This window comes from Calonectris borealis, chromosome 2 (genome assembly GCF_964195595.1).
Source record: "Calonectris borealis chromosome 2, bCalBor7.hap1.2, whole genome shotgun sequence".
Lineage (NCBI taxonomy): Eukaryota > Metazoa > Chordata > Aves > Procellariiformes > Procellariidae > Calonectris > Calonectris borealis.
Window position 1 is genome coordinate 96,142,290 of NC_134313.1, and position 22,859 is coordinate 96,165,148.

The 22,859-nt window shown below is 41.4% G+C and overlaps 1 protein-coding gene across 6 annotated transcripts in view; it reads left to right on the forward strand.

Annotated features, from left to right (window-relative positions):
- The window catches only part of FARS2 (phenylalanyl-tRNA synthetase 2, mitochondrial), a 248,678-nt gene that overhangs the window by 194,440 nt on the left and 31,379 nt on the right, over positions 1-22,859 (forward strand). Inside the window, exon 9 of one of the 6 annotated variants that reach the window (XM_075142618.1) lies at positions 6,695-8,696. The exons of the other annotated variants lie outside the window; for them this stretch is intronic. Within the exon in view, the coding sequence (XP_074998719.1) occupies positions 6,695-6,991 (297 nt within the window). The 3' untranslated portion in view covers positions 6,992-8,696. Of the gene's footprint in view, positions 1-6,694; positions 8,697-22,859 lie in introns of those variants that run through there. 6 annotated transcript variants of the gene reach the window in all.

Consider the following 22,859-nt stretch of genomic DNA (forward strand, 5'->3'; position numbering starts at 1 on the left):
CTGCAGTGGTTTGTGCCTCTAGGACTTCTTTCGATACCGTGGCTAGCGTCAATGTCTGTTTCTCGTATTTCTTTGGACAGGTATTTCCCAGTTCTTGGCCTAAGACAGATCATAGTTACTCAGACAGAAAGACTCAATCCTGACAACCTGTTTGAAAATCATACAGTACTATGGATTTAAAACTGTCTTGCTGTGCCTCAGTCGCAAATTTCATGTACGGTTAACTAAAAAAAAAAAGGCAGAAGTCAGAAGGCTTGGTGCTCCTTCACCTTTCACTTGCCTTGCTGTTCTTTCCACTTGTACGAGTATGTGCTAAAACAAGCTTCTGCTCCCTGCTGCGCATCCATGAGGCACCAGAGACATTCTGACCTCAAAATTTTACTTTCCTTTGTTCTGTAGACAATTGTAGGCGTTGGACTAAATCAAGACATGTTCAGAGAAGATTGTTTCTTTACTATGAAGGTTTGGTCTCCACTTTCATAGGAAATTTCCTACATGGCATAATTTGCCAGTCAGTTTTGTCAACAGATTTTTTTTTTTCCCCAGAGCTCTTTTACTATGGCCATCCAAACTTAGTATGTGTTTTTTGAGAGTGTGGCCAACTTTAAAATTCCAAGTGTGAAAGTACAGAATCAATTTTCTAAAAACTTGGCTTGCTGTTTGTCTGACTTGTGTTCCATAAAAATAACTGGATATGAAGTTTCTAAGTTCAGCCTTTTTTCTTTCCTTGAGGTGTTAGACTGCAAACATTTTCATCAGGACTTAGGGAGAATCGTTGTTGATAAAGTTGTAATCAAAATTTGATTCATCCTGCCACATGCTTGCCAATTCTGTAAAAACAAAGATGATTATTCTGCAGCTGCTTAATGGCATATATTCCTTCAGCAAGTGTTAAATGTACTCCTTTCTTCGTTATTTTAAACTTCACAACTCTTTCATTATGGCAGATTTAAACTTCCATTTAGAAATTATACCAATTAGTTTTGGGAGTTTCTTAATAAAAATTGCAGTAGACAATCTAGTAAGAATTATGTGCGCCTTCATTTGACAAACAGTATACAATATGCTTTTCATTTTATATCTGCTTCTGACTTGGAAATGCCTCATCAGATAATTACAATCTGTTTTCTTTACCAAATCACCTATTAAAAATTTTAAATAACGTAGGATTTGGGGGGGGGGGGGGGAGGGAGCAAGGCATGTGGCAATATCATTGGCTGTTATGTTTCAATCTTACCTAAACTGACTTTCCTACTCCTGAGCTAGCTGAGATTTATGTATGCAGCACTGACTTGGCAGTTGGTGTCTGAAGGACTCTGAGGGGAGCTGCAGTGATGCCTTGCCTGGGGCTGCTGAGCCTCCTTCCCAGCTGCAAAGTCCGAGTTCCGGCGGGGTCAGGAGTGATGCCCGAATGAAGTGGAGCTCTGCTAGTATAAAACTTGGTATATGCAGAAAGCAGTAGGCTCACCCAGTACAAACACACTGTGGGTCTGATCTGCAGACTTCTGCACGTGGTACCTTTAGTGGCATGGATAATCCTTGGGGGTACTCGCAGGCTTTCTGTTAGGCAGATCTAAGTGTCTATGCACAGTTGTCACTTTTGTGTCCACCTTTACAAACATTGTGCATATAGGTGGCATTTCACATGTAGTTTCACGGAGTCCAGCATTCTTAAGTTTGCCTAATTTCAGAAATCTATAAATAAAGCAGCTCAGAGGTATGTAGCTAGTAATATTGGGATGCCTGCATAGGCCTGTGCAGCAGAATGACCTGTACGTTATAAGCCTTATTACCATGCATTAGGTGATTCAGTGCATAGTTTTACAGGAAACATTTTAGGACGTACAGAAATATTCTAGCTGAAACTTCACTTCTGAATATGAAAATCTCATTTTGCTAAATTGTCTGTTGAATTCTTTAGAAGCACTTAATCTGATTTAGTCTGTGCATTTAGTCTTCAGTAACAAGGGAAGCTCTTATTAACCCAAAGATCCCATTAAAAATTACATACTTCAGCTGGCCTGGGTGATTGAGTCTTCAGACACTGACATTGGTATATCCTGTATTCTGGGAAATTTGCGGTTTGCTCCAGTCAGCACTGACAGGCTTGCAGGTAGCCAAATATGGTCTAAAGGTTAATGCTGATCATTCACCTTAGATGGACATTTGCCTGTCATGAAACCCAAATCACATTACTTGTTTACATGAAACCAAAGTGGTCTGCACTAAAGAGCTAAATTTTCTGTCTTGAACATGCATTCCAGGCTGCTGATGTTAAAATCCATAACATGAAAAACAAAAGAAAGCAAACAGAGGATATATGTAGATGCATGTGGACATGTATTCAGAAGAATACAAAATTAAATGGTATCCATCTGCTGTGTAATAGGCACTGCCTGCAACTGTATCGTATCGTACATCTAAGGTGACCTTTCCTGCATCTAGAGAGAATAGAGGGAAGGGAATGGTTCCTTTGAGGCATGGGGAAGAGATGAGGTCTGCTGTTTAATTTTATGCAGGTTCATGTGCTTGTTGCCAGCTGCTAGAGTTGTGTCATGTGCTCCTGGTTGCTGTTCCCTTGGGATCCAATCTATGGCCAACCTATTTTGGGTGTTGGATTGATGTTGCTTCTAGAGTAGAGCAACATTCTAAAGTGGCAATGTGTGTAACAGAGCTTGTGTGGTGGTACAAGACAGGGTGCCTGACTAGGATGAATGAAAGTAATGTGCACTAGAAAGTCCACTGAGGCTGATGAAGAAGGGACGTGGTGTCATTTTCTAATTGCCTATGTTACAGCAGAATATAAATAATCCATTTCTGGCCCATGGAGTTGCCAGGTTGAGCTAATGGCAGGGCATCTTTGCTAGAGCAGATCTGGGAAAGAGCATCTTCTTTCCCGCTGTCCTCACCCTTTGTAAAAGTACCAGCCTAAGTCTGTAGGAAACTAGTCACTCCAACGGTGATTTCATGAACATCTCATTGAGATGGCAGAATTGCAGTGCAGATTGCAGAAGTCTGGTGGCTTGAGGAGGCATGTTAGGAGGAAAGGGTCTCCCAAAAATTATGCGGGGTAGCTTGCACACTGTTGACTCACTGTATACAGTGCACAGAGTAGAGTATTGCAGAATGGTTGACCTGCAGTGCAGCTGGGTACACCTTTAACTGATAAAGCCTTAGTTATGTATTGTCTAAAAGGGAATTCCCTTTTTCCTAGAAGAGAAGCTAGGGTACCTAGTGTGATACTGAAATATGGAAAGGGTTGTGGCTTAGGATTAGAACTGAAGATTCAGGAGGGGCACTGAGGTGCGTTTAAGCAGAAGTAGACTGCGCATGACAGTATAATAACAGGTCTATCAGTCTCAGGAGAGATTACGTATTGGAACATTTCAGATTAGCATTTCTGTGTCCAGGCCTCTTTTTCCAGACAGAATTGGAGTAGACTATCTGTTACTTCTTATCAGCCTACTACCCTTGTGTAACACCAGGTTTCTAAAGAGCAGGTCAGCCTGCTTGAATAGCGATTCTCTTAAAATTTTGGGAGTCTCTCTATATCAGATATTTTTCAAAGTTTGTTATTAAGTGAGAGTCAGGGGAGCAGCCCCGTCACCTGATCAGCGCTGCAGGGAACGACACCAATCAGTTGGTGACCTGGCACAAAAAAGTTCATTTTGAGATTACCAGTTCGGATCCAGTGATGGCTGAGAGCACTGTGCAGATGAGGAGGTGCAATTTTCTTTATCAGTAAGGAAGCAGCTGAATTTTGAAAGCATTTACCTGTTTTGAACCTGCACCATTAAAAAATTAGTGCTCAAAATGAAAACTTTTGTTGCTTCATCACGTGGACCTTGGAATGCAAAGATGTGGTGATCAGTTGAAGTATTAGGGGCAGCTGAAGGTCACACACTGATGCCTTAACTTTCCCCACTGAATGAATACACTAGGCCACTGATGGATAAAGAATTATTCCGCATGAGTAAGAGCATCAGAACGCATCTCTAGAAGGACCTGGTTTTGAGAATAGGCTCAGATAGTCCAGAAATATTAGTTAAAAGAGTAGTCTAGGAAAAGTTTGCAGTGCTTCAAGGATCTGAAACGTAAGTTTCCACGGAGAAGAGAGTTCCAAATACACAAACTTGATCTGAAAGATCATACGGTATAAAGAGAATTGCAGTTGTTGTCCAATGAAAGTGAGTCAGGAAATAGTGACTGTAAAAATGACATTGTAAGGTTCTCTCTCAATGACTTGCATATCAAATTTGCTCAGTTTATACTTTAAAGGAAGAGACAATTTCTAACTCCCTGTGCTGCACAGCCAACCTGTGATCTAAAATCAACATATGTGCTTTCTTCCTCTTCTTGAGCTTCACTATCAGCAAATATTTTGTTCTCAGAACTTTGCAAACAATTTTTTGACTGATGCATAAAAGTAGATGAAAATACAGCTAGAATGTTGTATGGCTGATTTAGTGCTGCATTTGTACCAGAAGTAACTTAAGTTTCTTGACCTAGTAAATAGATATGATCAGCAGTTTTATATTACATGGCAAGATATTGCTTAGTATTGGGCAAGACTGTACTTCTCTGGCTGTAAAGAAATTATAAACAAGGGAGATTGGAAGCTTAAAGTGTTTAGTATTTTAAGTGTACCACTGGGGATATACAAGAATCAAATACGTTATGGCATTGTCAGCTCCTAGGAGGTTGCTCCATTATTTTATCCGTGTGCAACTTCCCTGATAGTGTAGAGCCTCTGTCATCATGTCTGGGACACGTTCCTCTTTCCGCGGCCTATGTTAATAGGATGAATAAGGGGAGACAGCATAGCTTAGGTTTCCCTAGTTCTGCTGATTTCTGCCTGCTGGTGCAAGTCAGAGCAATATCCATGGCACTCTAACATATGTTGGGAGGCTGGATCCAGGCACAGTTAGGCCATGACTGGATGGGTGCCCAGGTGGCCAAGGGCCAGCATTGGTCCCTCATCCCTCAACAGAGTGACTCTGAGCCGCTTTGCAGTAATTGCAGCAGAGGACCCATATCTGTGGTACTGGCGTCGAGGTGATCATCTTGATACTTCTGTAAAACTGAGTGCGCACAGACCTCAGCTGGATACTGATGTAATTAATAAGCGTTATGGCTTCTCTCCAAGTAGTTAGATCCTGAAATACTTTATCTCTTTTAATTGCTGCATGGGAAGGTAGAGCTGAGGATTGTGAAAATCTAGAAAAGCGAAGAAAGGCGACAGTTCCCAGTGGAGCAGAGGCTTCTGCACACTTGTGTCTGTGTGTATTAGTTGGCTGTTTGTACGTACACAAATGTGAGTGAAGTGATGCATGTTTAAACATCCTCATGTCAGCCACAATTTTATGGCAAGTAATGCCTTTGTTATGAGTGAACTGAGTTTTGTGCCTAGCAATACAACATGGATATGAAGTCCAATGCATTACCCCAGAATAAAGGGAGAAGAGGACACAGTATGTACAAATCAGATGGTTAATGCAATTCAAAGTAAACACAAAATGCGTGTCTTCATTTTGGGCACAGGCATGAAAAAATACTACTGAAGTGGAAAGTGGGTGATCAGAAATTAATTAGATCAATTATATAGGAAAATAAAAGATTATCCTTTTCATTTCACTGTGTGTGGGGGGGAAATTAACATTGGAGGGACATATAGTTTGGTCTAGTCCTAGAAATAAAGATCTGCCTGTCCGTTGTGGGGTTTTTGTGTTTAAGGAAACAACTCTTGTTGTTTGCTGGAACTGTAAAGACATTTATCTTGGTGCTGGCCTCAAAGAGTCTCAAAGATGTTTTAAAACACTGTTACTCTTCATTCTCTCTTTACTGGCCTTGAAGCTTGGTTCCACTCTAGCAGGAGGCCCAACACCTCCATAAAGATGTGCTACAGGACAGCTGTAATAAAAGAATATTAAAAGTTATTTTGTATTTTCAATCGCTATTGTGTGAAAATCAAGTAGACACAAGCTGGTGGTAGCACTTAAAATCTAGTGCAGAAATCTGCTCTTCTCTAAAACAGTCATATGAACACATGTTGGATGTTACTTCCAGCATCGAAGAGATGAAAGCACCAGTGTGGCATTTGTAAACCTGCTTGCAAGATGATCTAAAGACTTTATTGTCTCAGACCCAACCCCTTTTTGCACTAATCTTGTAATAGCTGGATGATTTATGGTGAAAATATCATTTGGCTTTTATATTGTGAGCAACAGAAGAATGATTGCTTCTAAAGTGTTGCTGTTTAGTGAGATATTAATGGAGGGATAATCCATTTACATTTTTACAGCGGAAGTTTTGTAATGCTTTGGGGATTCATTTATTCTTTGCATTTACGAATAGCCTCTACTGAAATAAAGCTGAACTAATTTGCTGTGGAGGAATAAAGTAGTTTGTCAAAAAAAATTTTTTTGAGCCTCCATACAAAATTCTGCTGTTGAAATCATCATTTGCTTTTAAAATAAATTTTAAATATTTTTTCACAGGCATCTTATAACGTAGATCAGAGTTGTAAGTTCCACATGCTATATATTCAGTAAGCACTGTGTATGCATATGTGGGTTTTGTTGATCTGCAGTAGATAGTGAGATGCATAAATACAGGTGACATGTCAATTTGTATTAATCTTCTCAATAGCAGTTGTTTGCTGGTTCTGCCCTATCCCGTCTAAATTCTCTTCTAGGTGATCAGTGCTTTGGTCTGCTCCTGCCTCTGCTTCTGTCATACAGTCCTGCCGGGAAAAGCACCAAGATTGCCATTATTCTGTGCTAAGAGTGCAATTTTCACTTACAAATTAGTATTATGTTACTCTACTGTCTTGGCATTGCAGGAACTAGAGAGTGATTATTTTGAGCTGCAGACGGTGTCCTGCTTATATGTTTTCTGCTGCTCAGGTAACCTTTGCAGAAGAATTGGGGCAGGGAATGAGGGAATAAAGATGGACTGCCAATGCACATCTGGTCAGGCGGCTTATTGGTAGTTGGAAGTGATGTACATTGGAAAAAACCACACGCAGTCAAAAATGTGATACAGCTGACCAAGTGCTTGGATGCTTCAGCAGTAAGAAAGAAAGAAGCTGGAGCAGAAGAAAGCCTTCTGTATTGAGGGAACTTTCCCATTCGTAAAGTCTTACTGCATTCTGTTTCTTTTAGATCCTTTTGAGGATGGAAACATTTTAAATTATAATAATTTTACTCATGTGGCCTGCTCTGCACTTTGCATTGCTATATGATGTATTTATTTTATTGACTGTTGGCCTGTATACTTTTATTTGTGTGTACATGTATGTGTGTGTAAATTGCAAACAAAAGCAAATGATTTCTTGACGCCCTTTTTAGTATTCAGCTGCAGTATCTGTAAAAATTGGACAGATGACATGATGTTCGCTGGTGTTATGTATGGTGTAGCTGTGTGTGAACACTCAGTCCTGCAGCTCAGGGAGCTCTTGTGGCCTCTGTGAAACATGCCACTTGTTATGTGATCAGTTAGTGACTAGAAGACACATGCTAAAATTACAGCACGGGACTCTGGATGGCACCTGGAGCAGCACAGGCTTCTGAGAATTTAGCAGAGGAGGAAAAAACCTCTACTCAAGTTTGCTTCTTTTTGTTGTAGAGAGTCCATGAAGTACTGGGTAGCACGCCTCCCTCTAAGAAAAGAGAATCCAAATCTACAGATGCAATGCAAGATTTTTTTCCTGTGTTAATTAGATCAGAAAAACAGATCTTGTGTGGTCAGTTTTTCTTAAAAGCTATTATAGGCAGTGGCAAATGAGTAAAGTTCCTGCATCCAATATCAAGCAACTGGACAAGAAGAAAGGAAAAAGGCAACTATGCGTTTTAAAATAAGCTTAGCAGAGAGAAAAGATCTGTTACCCAAATGTGGATATTATCTGAAAGATAATGTTTTGGTATAACCTATTAAGTCAGTGATTTCAAAGCAAGTTACCACTGGGTGAAAGTACGTTGTCTGTGCTGTGGATGGAGATCAGACAAGGACCCCAGGATGGTGGTTTTGGATTTAAGGCTTATGAAATACACCCTTATGAACAACTGTGTAGGATGGATAGTGCTCTAAAGCCTCCTGACCTAATCTGAAAAGCTTTTCTAATGAGGGAGCATAACTGGCAATGTAGGCAATGTGCAGGATGGGGCTTTGCAGTTTGGCGCTGTACTATATTGAACTTCGCCTTCAAATGGCTGGAGCATGCATATGGCTCCAACAGGTGATAATTGGTGAGAGGGCTGCAGAGATGGATAGCAAATAGGATATTACTGGTAAATCTGTCTTAAAATGTGCTGGTTGTAAACTGCAAGTATGTCTGGAGGAGAAAATTACAGCCTATACTACTTTATACTACTTGTGTAATTATGTTCTTTTTAACTGCAAAATTTAGCTAAGAGAAATATGTTCTTGAAAAACACTCATGTAGCAGCAACTGCAGGAAGCTGTGATGGCTTTCAGTGCACAAAGGAAAAAGACATGAAACAAAATTTAGATTAATCAGCTTTCAATTATCCTTTGAAGTGTCTTTAAATCATCATTTTAATATCATACTCACACTGAACCTGATTTACATTCACTTGCAAACTTCAAATATAAAGTCCCTGGCTAATTTCAGGGTGAGTTCTAGATGGGAGATGATATGTCCCTGAAATGTATCATTCATTTTCACATTTAATACTTGTTCAGAAATGAAGCCAAAACATTATCCTGAATGCTCAAACAAATTTTGTGGATGACAAAAAGAGTCCTAGCCAAATGGATTATAGAAAAACTATACTGAGTTAGAGACTATTCTTGAGAAGTTACCTGATTTTCTGTGGGGAGACTTACTGGCCTTTTACACTATGGTGTCTGAGTTTTTTAAATAAAAGTTTTCTTAATTTGAAGATCAGATTTCAAGTCAAGGTCATTTTGTTGAAAAGTGACTTTCAGATGGAGAAATAGCATATTTTAGAAAACGATAGAGTGTGATGCATAAAATGAATGAGGCTTAGCAAAGGTTGCTCCTACAATTAACTATAGATTCCACAATGCAAGATCGTCATTTTCAGAAAAACAATTACCCTGTTGCTAAGACAACCTATTCTGAATCCAAAACTTTCTGAAGTTTTCCTCTTTTCGTCCGGAATTTCTCTGTCCAGCCCATGTTCAAAGAATACCTGAGCTGTATTTAAGCAAGTGTATCCAGTAAAGTGAGTTAACCTGAAATGACTCCAGGAGGAATGATAAAAGCAATTGTAGCAATCTCTATATAAAATAAACCAGAAAGAAGAAAAAGAAATAACTTTCTACGGGAAGATCAATAATGAGTAGGACTCATGTTTTCTAAAGACCTCAGGAACCAGCTCGTAACTTAACATGTTAAATACTGCTGACACTAAAAAGACTGATTTCTTTTTTCCCCAGAAGGCTGAAGAGCAGCAGACCTCTGACAATTAAGACCTTTTAAAAAAAAATCAGTTTTGACATCCAAACCAAAGACATGCAGGGAATCTGTTAATTAGTCTTGACAATCTTGTGATGAAATGCTTCACTTCTGGGCCTTGATGTTAGAGACATTTCAGCCTATGTCTTTGGTCAACTGAAGAGGATAGATTTCTCCTTCTCTGGGTCTAGTATGTTAAACTTGCAGTGAGTATATGTGATTTATTTTTCTGTGCTCTGCTGGTGCCCTGCGCAATATTGTTCCTTGGAAACCTGTGAGGAAGAAAAGACGTCTGTCTGATGGCTGTGAAGATATGGTGTCCTGAAAATGGGAATTGTGGTCAATTCCTCATCTTTAGCAGGCATTTGCTATATAGCAACAAAAATGAAATGTTTGGTCGTGTGTTTTCATTGGAGACAAAGTTTTCAGTCCGCTGGATTAATCTGTGATGGCGAACTGATGAAGCTGCTAACCTAAAAGAAACTAACAGCATCTATCCGGGTCTTCTTGGTCCATCATAGACGTGGTACAGGTAACAATTTTTCTCATCTCATTGGTGCAGCACATCAGGTCTGGAGATAACCAAGCAGAGGAAAAAAATTATGCTTTTTAGTGTATTTGGTCCCTTTTTTCCTCAAAAGGTTCACCAGTAGCTGGAGCACAACATTACCTAAAACTGAGATGCTTGTTTTCTCTTTCAAACTGTACATTTCTCCCATTCTGCCTCATGCCTGATGAAACTCTTCTGCCTGTGCCTCCCAGGCTGGCGTAGCAGAAGCTAGCATCAATGAGAAGAGGAAGGCCGTGGTGTTATGACCGGAATTTTCTTGCGTCTTCACTCTACAAACCCCTGGAAGGTTATGAAACAATTTGGCCATATTTGAAGTTCTCTCTGTTGCTTTTTTGTTAACTGTGATGTCAAGACCTTTTTTGACAGAAGTGATGTAACGAACCATTGAAGAAAACTCGGGTTTGCTAATGATCATTAGAAATGTTTGCTAGCCTTAAAACTACACAAGCTTTTGGGGAATTGTGGTACCTTCTGATGAGTGTATTTTATTAACAAGATGCTTCATATTTTAATGGGCTGTTTCTCTCAGGCATTTGAAATGCTGTTATGCTAGTTACTCAATTTTATGAAATTAAACAATAAACATTAGAAGTAAAACCTCAGGAAAATTGCCAGAGTGCAAAATAGATCTGTCCCTTGCCAGATTTAATTTACTTTCATTTTCAAAATGTTTTTCTTTTAGTTTAGTAACATGTATTTTAGTATTTTGAGCAAGGGAAGACAGACTTTAATCTGAGCCTCTAGGTCTGAAGGCACAGAAACGAGTGATCGATTTTCTCAAGAGGATGGGAAGTTTTGTTTTCAATTAACCCAAGCATTTGCAATATGGGACCTGCTGATGCTTCTGCACTTGAAATCTTTGTGACTGAACCATAGTGAAGTTGAACTTGGAAGTCAACCAGTAAGAAACCTGGAATGGTCAAATTAGAACAAATAAATATTTGGTGTATGATATATGTTTATCTTTTATGTTTTCTGCATTTACCTACTTTTATAGACAGTACTGGCACCTTTTAGTGATTATGAAAAGCTAAGTTATTTATTTAGCTATAGCCTCACTCTTCCACTTGCATGAATCTGAGCGATTCAGTGTTTTGTTTGGGCAGAGCAGGGAAAGTAAATACACAGCCCAGGGGGCAGATAATGCCCATTAATTCCTTTTATTTTCACCTGGCCTGCGGGCATGTAATTATTTTTCACGTGTTACTGTCAGAAAACCCTAAGCTATGTGATTAATGTGAGTCTATCAAAAGTGTAGAAAGGTGTAGTTATTTCTGAGGAAGGAACAAGACCTCCCTTCTCCAAGTTGGAATATAAATCATGTGAGCAAGGAGGGAGGGCAGGCTCCATGTTATAGTAAGCACAACATTTCTAGGCAGGAAACTCTCCTGCTCTGCACAACGATTACTTACTACTCAAGCTATTAGCCCCAGGCACGACAGGCTTAGTTTCATGGCACAGATGGCATTTCATCTGCCCAGACAGCTGGGCTAATTTCACCCTTGGACCTGTTCTACAGGAGGCCTGCAAAAAGGGTTAAGAGCTGTAGGGTTTGGGCTCTGCTGTTGAATATGTGCACTCCTCCCAGTTGCTAGTTTGCTGAAGACACGGTACAAGCATGTTTGTCACTCTGGTGCTTTCAAAGTGTAGAGCAGAGTAGGAGCGCTTGTAGTCACGTTTTGACCATTTTTCAAAGTTATATTACTGTATTTGCTTTTTATTTGAAAATGGTGTTTTAAAAAATACTTAAAGAACCTTGAAGAAAGGGTTATAAGAGGGAAAGTAGCCTCCCCTGTGGTCAGGAGCATTTCTGTTCCCTGGTCGAGCTGTTTAGGGGAGGGAGCAATGCAATGAACTGACCGGCTCTCTGTTACTTGCGGCTCTGGAGACAGAAGCACCTCAAACAGTAGACAATTTCTGATCACCCTGTGGGTGATCGGGGCTGATGCCAAGACTTGCTGGGGACTGCTGTGCAGAGCAGAGCCAGCTCAGGTCTGCAAGGGCTTGTTAACACCCAGCGCTGCCTGAGACGGCTGAGCTGGCCCTGGAAGCAGTGAAGTTGCATTCAGCAGTCTTGTTTCTGAGCGAATAAATCCATCTGGGCCTGAGCTGCTGACGTGGGGCCAGCTCTGATGTCTCTCCATCTGTGGCACAGTTAACTTGCGGCCCCACTTCTTCTTGGGATCCCCCGACTTCAACTGTACCATCTGCCTCCTCAGCTCTTGGACTGAGCAAATTGCTATTTACTGTGTCTGCTTGTATGGCCCAGTTTAGGCATTTCTGCAGCCCAGATTAGTTGGTCTCGTGGGTCATGATCTTGTTTAATGCACAAAAGGCCTGTACTTGTCTGTGCCTTTTAGTTCTGACTTATTTTGCATGTTTAGTGGAGCTGATTTTTATTCCTGCATCCCTCTAGCTCTGGGCCCTCAGACTAGGACTTGTTAAGTAGCATAAGGATGAGGAGGAGGATCCTGACTGAGAGGAAGCATGAGAAACTGGAAAGTGGTAGGGACAATTCCCCTGATCTACAGTTGAGAGGATCATCAGGAAAAACTACAAGGCACCATTTCAGAAGACTTTGAAGCAGTAGTGGGAGAAGCTGCATTAGAGTTAAATCCTTCAATGCATTTGCTGCAGAATTTTTCATCCTCAGGTGAAAGAAGATGAAATATAATGAGTGCTGAGTAAAGCAATCTTAGCTGTAACCAAAGCCTTCTGAGGAATAAAAGCAAATTAAAAAAAAAAAAACAAACAGGCCTAAAATAGAAAAGCTAATGGAGCCTGTGAACACTTCCCAATTCTTTGGACTTGTTCTTGGTTGGGCTTTTTTTTTTCTTTGCCTTGTTTTCCTTACTCTCCTGCATCAGGCAGTGCTTGATATCATCACCTTGTTGTCATATTTGCTTGGAGAAACAAATCTGTCACAGCAGTCTCCTGTCAATACCCTGTCTTGAGTTAGCAGCATGTGCCGAGCTCCAGCTGTAGGATGATGTCGCTTTTGCTGATAAAAACCCACCCTTTTCATTAGCTATTGAAGAATGAACTGCACAGAGGCATTACCCAGATTTGGAAACCAAGTGTGCTGTCAGAGACGGAGTTTGTAGCAGTTCTTTGAAGTGTGAGTTTCAGCCTATGTATAGAGTTTATAACTTCAGATTTCTATGGAGCATAAAATTATTCACATTTAGAATGAATTCTCTCGTGTTCTGTGGTTTTTCAACTCCATTTTTTATATTTTAGCATTTATATATAAAAACACATATATGGCATTAATATTTCCAATGTAGCGTTGTACCTATACATAGGAGCATCCCCACAGAGAGCTGTCGGTATCTTTACTTTTCTCTCACCTGTTGCTTCATTCTCATTAGGATTTTACATTGCTTGGTGTACTGATGGTGTCAGAGAGAGTAGTGGTGCGAGGAGACTGGTTATATCAGAGTTGTTTAGTGGTTACCTGTACCAGACAGTTTGCCAAAAGGTATTCCCATAACAGGAATTTAAAATAGAACTGAATCAATCTACTAGGTTAGATGGTAGCACTGTTTGTAAGGTGATATATCCTATGAAGAACAGATACTTAAACGGATGGAAATGACAAGGACTAAGCAAATGAGCATGTTTGTCTAATCAATTAATGAAACTGCATAGCTATAGTATGAAAATGGTGAATGTAACCTTGGGAATAGCTTCACTAAACGTTGTATCAGAGGTTAAAAATGATAGCTCTGCTTTCACCAAGATATGGAAAGCAGAGATTCAGTAAATCCTAGAGCAAACAGTGCATGTGAGAGGATGGAGGCCAAAAAGTATAATGTGCATTTGTCTACATATGTGGATCCACATAAATCTTTCTGGTTGATTTATGTTTGCCAAGTCTAAATTGGAATTAATGTGGTTGTTTTGTTTTTTTTTTTTTAATAATCACTGTCTATGTTGAACCATTCAGCTCAGTTTTGTACCATGTAGAAAATTCCTCCTGAAATAAAATGACCACTTGCAATTTAGCTGGAAATGTAGGCTTTGTAATGCAAAAGATCAATAATAATATTTCCATTTGTTTTTTTTTTTTAAAAAGAGATTTCTTTTTAGGCTAACAAATGAGCTGAACAGAGATTAAGTAAACTGTGCACATCGGTAAGTCTGAATCAACAGCCTCAAAGATTTAGAATCATAGAATCATAGAATCATTAAGGTTGGAAAAGACCTTTAAGATCATCGAGTCCAACCATCAACCCAACACTACCATGCCCACTACACCATGTCCCTAAGCGCCTCATCTACACGTCTTTTAAATACCTCCAGGGATGGTGACTCAGCCACTTCCCTGGGCAGCCTGTTCCAAGGCCTGACCACTCTTTCCGTGAAGAAATTTCTCCTAATGTCCAATCTAAACCTCCCCTGGCACAACTTGAGGCCATTTCCTCTCGTCCTATCGCTTGTTACTTGGGAGAAGAGACCAACACCCACCTCGCTACAACCTCCTTTCAGGTAGTTGTAGAGCGCGATGAGGTCTCCCCTCAGCCTCCTCTTCTCCAGGCTAAACAGCCCCAGTTCCCTCAGCCGCTCCTCATAAGACTTGTGCTCCAGGCCCTTCACCAGCTTCGTTGCCCTTCTCTGGACACGCTCCAGCATCTCCATGTCCTTCTTGTAGTGAGGGGCCCAAAAGTGAACACAGTATTCGAGGTGCAGCCTCACCAGTGCCGAGTACAGGGGCACGATCACCTCCCTGCTCCTGCTGGCCACACTATTTCTGATACAGGCCAGGATGCCGTTGGCCTTCTTGGCCACCTGGGCACACTGCCGGCTCATGTTCAGCCGGCTGTCAGCCAGCACCCCCAGGTCCTTTTTCTCCGGGCAGCTTTCCAGCCACTCTTCCCCAAGCCTGTAGCGTTGCATGGGGTTGTTGTGGCCGATGTGCAGGACCCGGCACTTGGCCTTGTTGAACCTCGTACAGTTGGCCTCAGCCCATCGATCCAGCCTGTCCAGGTCCCTCTGCAGAGCCTCCCTGCCCTCGAGCAGATCAACACTCCCGCCCAACTTGGTGTCGTCTGCAAACTGACTGAGGGAGCACTCGATTCCCTCATCCAGATGGACCACATTGTTTTGATGGACCACATCAAAACAGACATAGTAATAGCTATGAAGGAGGCTGCATGACTCAGTAAAGATCAGCAGTGGGCCAGTAAAGTGGGAATGTGAAGGACCTTCAGCCTCTGTCAGGCAAGACAATTCAGGAGGCAGCCAAAATGCCATACTCAGCACGGCCAACGCCAGTTTCCCCCTTCCTCAGAAGCTACCTCCAGGACTTAGTTTTGAAGCAATTCTGCTGGTCTGAAGGACCGTGAGTAACCAAGCTGGTTCGGCAGCCTCGCTAAAGACATCCTGTGTCAGTACGTGAATGAGCCAAAAAAATCAGAGTCCCACTGTCAATCTCCCGACTGAGCCATCTTCTCCTATTTCTAGAGTATGATCAATGCTTAAAAAAGTGAATTTGGGGTATTTGGCATGACCCTTTCCCTCACTCTGCAGTAGGGTGAGGGAATCTGAGCAGGTATCTGGGACACCAGCTAACAGTCTTTAACCTAAAGCAAGAAATAGGATGAAAGAAAAGGTCTCTTTCAAATGACGCTGTCCTCCATAATGGACAGGCCTATCAAACTGGTTGTGCAGTTCTCCCCAGCAGACAGGCAGACGGTGGCCGTACCACTGCCTTTCCAAGGAGTCTCACCCTCGGATGCTCCCTTCTGTTTCAGCATATGCATGGTTGCACAACCAATACCCAGAGAAGGTACAGTCCAGGAACATCTTGGCCAACACCCTGGCTGACAAGAGACCATCTTTAGCATTTAGCGCTATCTTTTAATTTATGCCATTCTTTGTGTTCTTAACACTTACAAATCCATTTGTAAAAATTACGTTATCAGTACCCTTGTTGATGAGTGACTACACATAACACAGTAATGCCTGAAAAGCAACCGATAGTAGGGCCCCATTATGATAGTAGTTGTTGCAAAAAGAAAGTGTGCTTGAAAAAGCTTTCTAAAGACCAAGCACATGAGAAGATGGCAAACACTAAAATGACTTAAAGCACTCTGAGGCAGAGTGAAGCCGAGGTGAAACAGAGAGTGAAGAGCCAGGAGCCAACAAGTTCAGGGAAAGATGGTCCAGGCAGAACTGTAGGAAATTTTCTGAATTCCTCGAGGGCCCAGTTTTAGCAGTTTCTGCAGCAGTTTCTCTTGGATCGAGTCCTTGGCTTTGTTCTCCCTTCCCTAAAGTCAATCCGGAGATACCATGTCAGTCTTAGTTTTCTGCGGAATTTACTGCTTAAGAATTTTATGCTTTCTCTTCCAGTGCAGTATGCACTCGCTCGGCCACTTCTGCAGCTCTTTCCCCTGGCCTGGCTTGGTGTTGAGCTGTCTGAGAACAGCATTTTCCTCACCAGTGGATTGGCCCAGACTTGATGTTGCAGTGAATTTAGTTTGATTGTGGCGAGCGCTGCAGAGGTGGCACAGCTATGGGAGGATGAGCTGGAGTCTATGTGTTGTGCACTGTCAGCGGTACCATCCTCTGGTGGCAGGATTGTTGGGAAAGATACGTGAAAAGATAATACAAATGTTGAAGAGGCTCCAGGAGGAGCCTGGCATTTAGCAAAATGTCTTCCTTTGCAAACTGACAAATTAATAAATGATGGAATCAAAACTGGAATCCTGCAGTGTCACTTCAGAGTTGGTGGTAGGAGCAAAGCAGCACTTTAACACTTTGCCTGAAGGGAGCGAAAAAAAACCCTGTCGTGAGTTAAAAGGAGAAATATTCATCCCGTAATTGCCTGGTGCAAATTTCTTGTTTACAATAAACTGTCAGTTGCAATTTTCAGCCTTCAGAAATAAGTGGCCTGGTGTTCAAGACTGCTAAGTACGCAAAGTTGTGCGGGTCAAGTTGCATTGAGAACATAATCTGAAAACAAAGTAGCGAGATAAATGTTATGACTTCCATACCTTTGATTAGCAGGATGGATGTACAAAAAGAAAGCAGTCCTCCTCTCTCTGTTTCAAAGCCCACTCAGAGATTTTTAGAGCTGCTTTTAAAACACAAAATCAAATAATTTTATTACATGCAAAATAAGAGCATTTGATTTTGAAACCTTTAAGACATGGACAGAAAGGCCCAGGATGCCATTTGAGGCACTGAGATAGTTCTGAGTTTTAATGTTAACCTGTCTATCTCAGCATGATACTACTGACCTGTCCCACGTTGTGAAGATTAATTACTTAGTTTGCATTGCTACTTTGAAGATATAAAGGACATCTCACATCAGGTAAGGTCTGCATCAAGAGATTCAAGAAAGTACTAAGCACTGTTTCGGGTTTGTTTTCTTTTTAAGTCATCTGACAACACCTTTCCCATCTACCAATGTGCTACAGGATAAGTTTATTTTAGGCTGAAGGGAAGAGCAGGCTGTTTTGAGATGTTTTCATTTCACTCAAGCCATTTTTGGTTGCTATAGCTTTAATTCATAAATTGATTTAGAATATGTTAACAATTGCTGCAGGTTGTGAATAGACATTTGAAATGCTGTTGAGTGAGTGTGTCCTTAATGCCATAAGGTCCTCAAGAAAAGATCATCCTAAGAGGAAAACATCAAACCTTAATTCTTTTTTGCGTTTCGTCATGTAGAAAACCCAAACCAGTCCTTCTCCCAGCATTTTGAGGGGCAGTCATGCCTCTTGGCTGATCATCTGGGAACTGCTGTTGGCTTCCAGGGACAGAGAAAAATCAAAGCAAATAAATAAACAAGTCCCCTGAATGTTACGGGGGACTATAGAAGAGCAAAAGGGATGCCCTAGAGATTAGTTTGAAGCAAACTCTACCAAGCTCTGAAAAAAATGAGTGCAGATTCCAAAGTTTGCAGAAAGATAAAAAAATAACTGGACTGGCCTGACACCTAACGACCAGTTCCTGGTCCTCTGAATTCGACCAATCTCTTTGTGAAATTAAAAAAACGTAGCAAAGTGTCTCCCTAAACCTCTTTGACAGTAACTCATATAGCTGAATACCAGCTCTAGGCTCAGAGACTGCCGTTGCTTCTTTATTGAGACAATTGACCTAAGGTCAATGGATAAGTTCTTTTCAGCAGTCTGTCGTGTGAGTGGTGGTCTGGTCTCCCAGGTCTGAGTGGAGCAGTTTCTTTCCAGATCAGAACACTTCCAGCAAATGAGATATTTCGAGGTAAGCTCTTTCCCATGGGGGTAGTTGATCCAATCTGTTCTTTTTTTCCATCGCTTTGCTAGTCCCAGCCGTTTATACTTGTTCACTTTGGGCTCTGATGAAGTAAATTCTCTTTTGCAGTGACCTTTGCTTCAAGTGTGCAGTAAATGGCCCAGTCTGTCCATATTCCACTCTATCTGTGATACAACTTTTCAGTTCTGACTTTTTCGTATTGAAGATACTAGAAGGGAATTTCATAATACATATTGTATACCATGATTTCAGACTACCCCTAAGCTCCTACCTTAGATTTTAACGTTCAAAAAGTGACAGTGGTGATTGTCTGCTGTAGGCTAATGTGTATTTGTCTGGGTGTATGTATGAAGTTTATCAGCAATTGTAAGATTCCACTGGCATTTCTCCAGTAACATTTTTCTCCATTTAGGATCATTTCAGTGAGATTCCATGACCAAATACATGGTCGTTGTCAAATAGATACTGTTTTGTACCAATGTCAGCAGTCAAATCTAAAGAGAGAGGAAATCGGGTGGAAGTAAGCTTAGGTTTTATAGTGGTATTTTATCCCTGTTGCATGTGCAAATACTCCATTCCTCTGTCCACAAGTTCTATCAGCTCTCCAGTAAATCACCTGCTCTACCTAAAACAGGGGTCTTTCAAATGAAGGAAGATTTTGGATCTGCTTCTTTCAATTTTCTCCCTTGGGGACGTAGGTAAAGCCCCAATCTTATGTGACTACTGTTAAAATGTCACAAAAATCAGATGACCTGGGACATGAGTAGAGGAAAATCTAGGCAAAACAAATGTTTAGTGTTCTTGTGCTCTCAGAAGTCACCTTTACTGCACTAGCGTGCAACACACATTTTCCCTGCCTCCAATGCAGCAGTTGGAAGAAGTGTTGCTATAACAGAACGCGGTAAACTTTAGGAGCGGGAAAAAGGGCAAAAAAACAAAATTCAGGACCACGTTGTTATTTCTTGTTTGCTTTTCTGAATGATGATACTGCAGATGATAGTTATGTGCTTACTTGACTACCCACCTGCTATGGTTTGTGTCATACAGCCAGCAGACAAGCCAGTTTTGTGAGGAGCACTCAGGTTGTATTTGTCTGTGTTGTGCTTGTTCACAAACCCTATTCTTTGCAGGTTTTTTACTTCTACTTCCTGAGTGACACTTCTGTCACATTTTTGGACTAATATAATAGTGGTTGACATTTTTATATCCTGAAGGCTTGTAGAGAATTTTAGTACCTGTAGAAAAAGGTGCAAATCTGGAAATGTATATTTGGATGGGGGTAAGTCATTCTACGTCACTACTAATTTAGGTGTTTTGAATGCCTGTTAGAAAGACCCTCTTTTTTCCCTTTGGATGTAGCTTCCCCTCGACAGCTGTTCTAGCATAATAGAAAATGCCATTGCTAAGAGGAATCCTCTCTTCTCCTTTCCACTGAACTGATGTGACATGATAGTCAGTCAAAATAAATGCCAATGGCAAAATAAATCTTTCAGGGGAAACTGAAACACCTTCATGAATCCAGAAAGCGGTGGCTCCACAGCAGTTGGGTGGAAGACTGGCAAAGCAGCTGTCATTGTTTCAAACACGCTTTTCAGTGGAAGAGTCAAGCAGTGGGAACATGTGTAAGTGCCTCCAGTGAAGGAGGGCATGGCCCACCGTGATGTCTGATGGGAGGAAGGTCTGCAGGAGATGGGTTGCTTCCAGTACCATTTCTCTTCTCCTCTGGGGATTATTCCTTTTTATGTGTCTTTGGGACTGCCTAGATTTCTACTGGCTGGAGCAGGTCAGGACACCTCTGCCTCCTCTAGCCTCCAGGTTAATTTGGCAGACTAAGCTAGAAGGTTGCAGGGTTTGTGCAGCAGAAACCAGGTCCCTCAGTCAGATTGTGTGCGTGTGTTTCTTTATTAATAATTATTTGAGGGAACATGGAAATGCTAACAGACAGCTGGGCAGTTCTCTAAATTTTACATGGCGGTAGGAATGAGGGAGTCCTGCACAATAGTTGGCTAGAAGGAATGGCAAGGTCTCTGTGGCCCCAAACTGCTCTGTTAATTGCTACTCTTTCCCCTCAACTCTCTGTGCCACTTTGGGTGACATCTCTTCTGCCAAGCCTCAGTTAACTCATCTGTAAAATAGGGCTAATCAGATTTGCCTACCTTATGGAGATTAATTTATTAAGTTTTTATTGCAAAGCGGTGTGAAGGCATAAAACATTATGGAAATGTTGAGTGGTAGCCATGTTATATTAATTTTGTTTATTGAGTCCTATCACATAATGTCAATGTGCAAATTATGGCAGCACAAGCTAATCAAAATGTAGGCTTTTCTAATGCTGTTTTTATTTTGCAATACTCTTGCTAGTTTTCCAAATCAATATGAGTTGGATAAATAAATAAATGGCCTATCTTTTGTTGAGCAGCACAGGCCATTTTAAAGTCTGCTCTGGAATATGGCTGGGAGCTTCACTTTTTTCTGCTTCCTATATTCTGATCATCTCACAATTTTAACTCCTCTGTCCCTTGCTCCGTCTTACTCTTCCTGTGTTTTTTTTAAGTGATGCTGCTGCATTTAAATCTCTTTGGCCCTTGATTTTAACTTGCTGGGTCTAGTGCTATCACTTTCAATGATTTTGATTTGAATTTCACTGTATCTTACCATCCTAACTGGTAGGTATAAGCTCAGTACTAAATGTTTACATGTGTAGACCCTATGGGGAAAAAAGAAGCCCTTCTAATTCATCTATCAGGGGATACAGTGATTAAGTGTACAGGACTGAAAGTTCTGCTCTGCTGTTCCCTGTTGTGAACAAATGTGCTTTCTCAAAACCGCAACTAGGGAAGGAGGCAATACTTGGCAAAGAAGCTTCCATTAAGAGCACTTGCTGGAAATGTCTGCATGTTGTTCCTGAAAAAATACACTACAGGACACTGCACTCTTCAGTTTGCATTCTTTAAAATGGACAGAGAAAGAACTTTTTCAGGGGAAGCTTGAAAGGTGTCTTGTTCGTAGGTGTCTTGTTCGGGAAGCTGTTGTAAGATGCAGAAGTCCATCACAGCCTGAGCCACTCCAAAGACAAAGCAAACCCCCAGATGATCCTTGAGTCCCAGAGGTGGGTTCTTCAAGAGAGAAAGGCATTAACAGTGACACAGAGGGCATGAAGTCCACTACACAGAGAGCACTTGTCTTGGTCTTCAGTGTAGTGGTAGAATGTAATTAGGCATTCCTGTAATCAGATCATTTTCAAGCAGAACTATTTTGAGGTGGAAGAAAAAATAGAGGTTGGAAAAGTAAGTACAGTGCCTGTATGTGAATGATGCATTCTCCCAGAAAATACTAGCTGGAGAGAAGCACCATGCATAGTGTAGGTGTTTTCGTTCTATTTCTACTGAAAAGCTGTCTTCGAAGGCGTGGGCTAGGTTTTTGTGTACCTCTGTGGATGCCTACATACCAAGCAGTGTGCCAGGGACTAGACAGTACACCATGCACTTGGCATCATCAACTTTTTAAGCCCCCAAATGTCTGGCATCTCCGAAGGCTGACACACAGCAGTAACCCCAAGTGGATTGGCCTGGCCAGCAAGCACTACTTCCAGAATCAGAGAAGTTGATCTTGGCTCCTGAGCTGCTTAAACTGTGGCTTATTATGGGTCAGGTGTTCATGTTAGTAAGATCAGTTTAAACCCAGAAGAACTTGGCTGATATTGGTGGATTACTTCAGGGGGCGTTGCTCCAAGTTTGGCACTTTCCCCTGAAGGCGGAGTGGATTCTTCTTTCAGTAGTGCTGTCTCAGGCTTCCTGGAATAGAAACTTCCCAGTGGCCCATAAACATGTTCTCCTAATCCAGGGAGGTCCTGCAACATTGGCACTTAGTGTCTTTTCCATATAAAGGAGCAATTTCAAATTCATTTTTAATAGGCTTCAATGGTTTTCTCTTGGGACTTGTGTAGTTAAATTCTTAATAACTCATTTGTTGAGCTATTCATGCTCAGAGAGTTGAATGTTCTCCCTGTGTTCCTGTGGGAGAACGCCAGGATCAGACTCTGTGTACCAACCCCACGCGGACAAAGTCTTGATATCTCGCCATCCGCTGTCACGTATTCATTCTGCGCAGCTTTTACTGAGTGTTTGCTTGCATGTGGGGAAGTCTTTGATCCATATTAGGATGGCAGTTCAGTTGAATGGGGATCCCTCCCTCCATCAGGAACTCCATGGAGGGAGACTTTGGTTCTCTTGTCCAGGCTGTGAAGGTAAATGGGGTTGTGATAACATCCAAAGATGATGTTCAAGAGCAGGTCTTCATTGTGAGATAAATTGTACAAATGTCAAAATGGACAGAGGGCACATGGGCAAAAAGGGGTAGAGAGGAGGAAAGATGGGGAAACTCTGGCTTTAGGTAATAAAAAGACAAGGGAAACAGACTAGTCTTTATGCAGTTCTATCGGCGATAGAAAAATATGAGGCTGGAACATTGCAGGCCCAGGGAGCATTAAGGGCCTGGCTACCAGGGGCTCAGCATAATTAATGATCTTTGTTTCTTTAGCATTTACAACATATGGTATCAGAAGCCTTGGAAGTGCCAGATTTCCCAGCCTGGAAACTGCAGTTA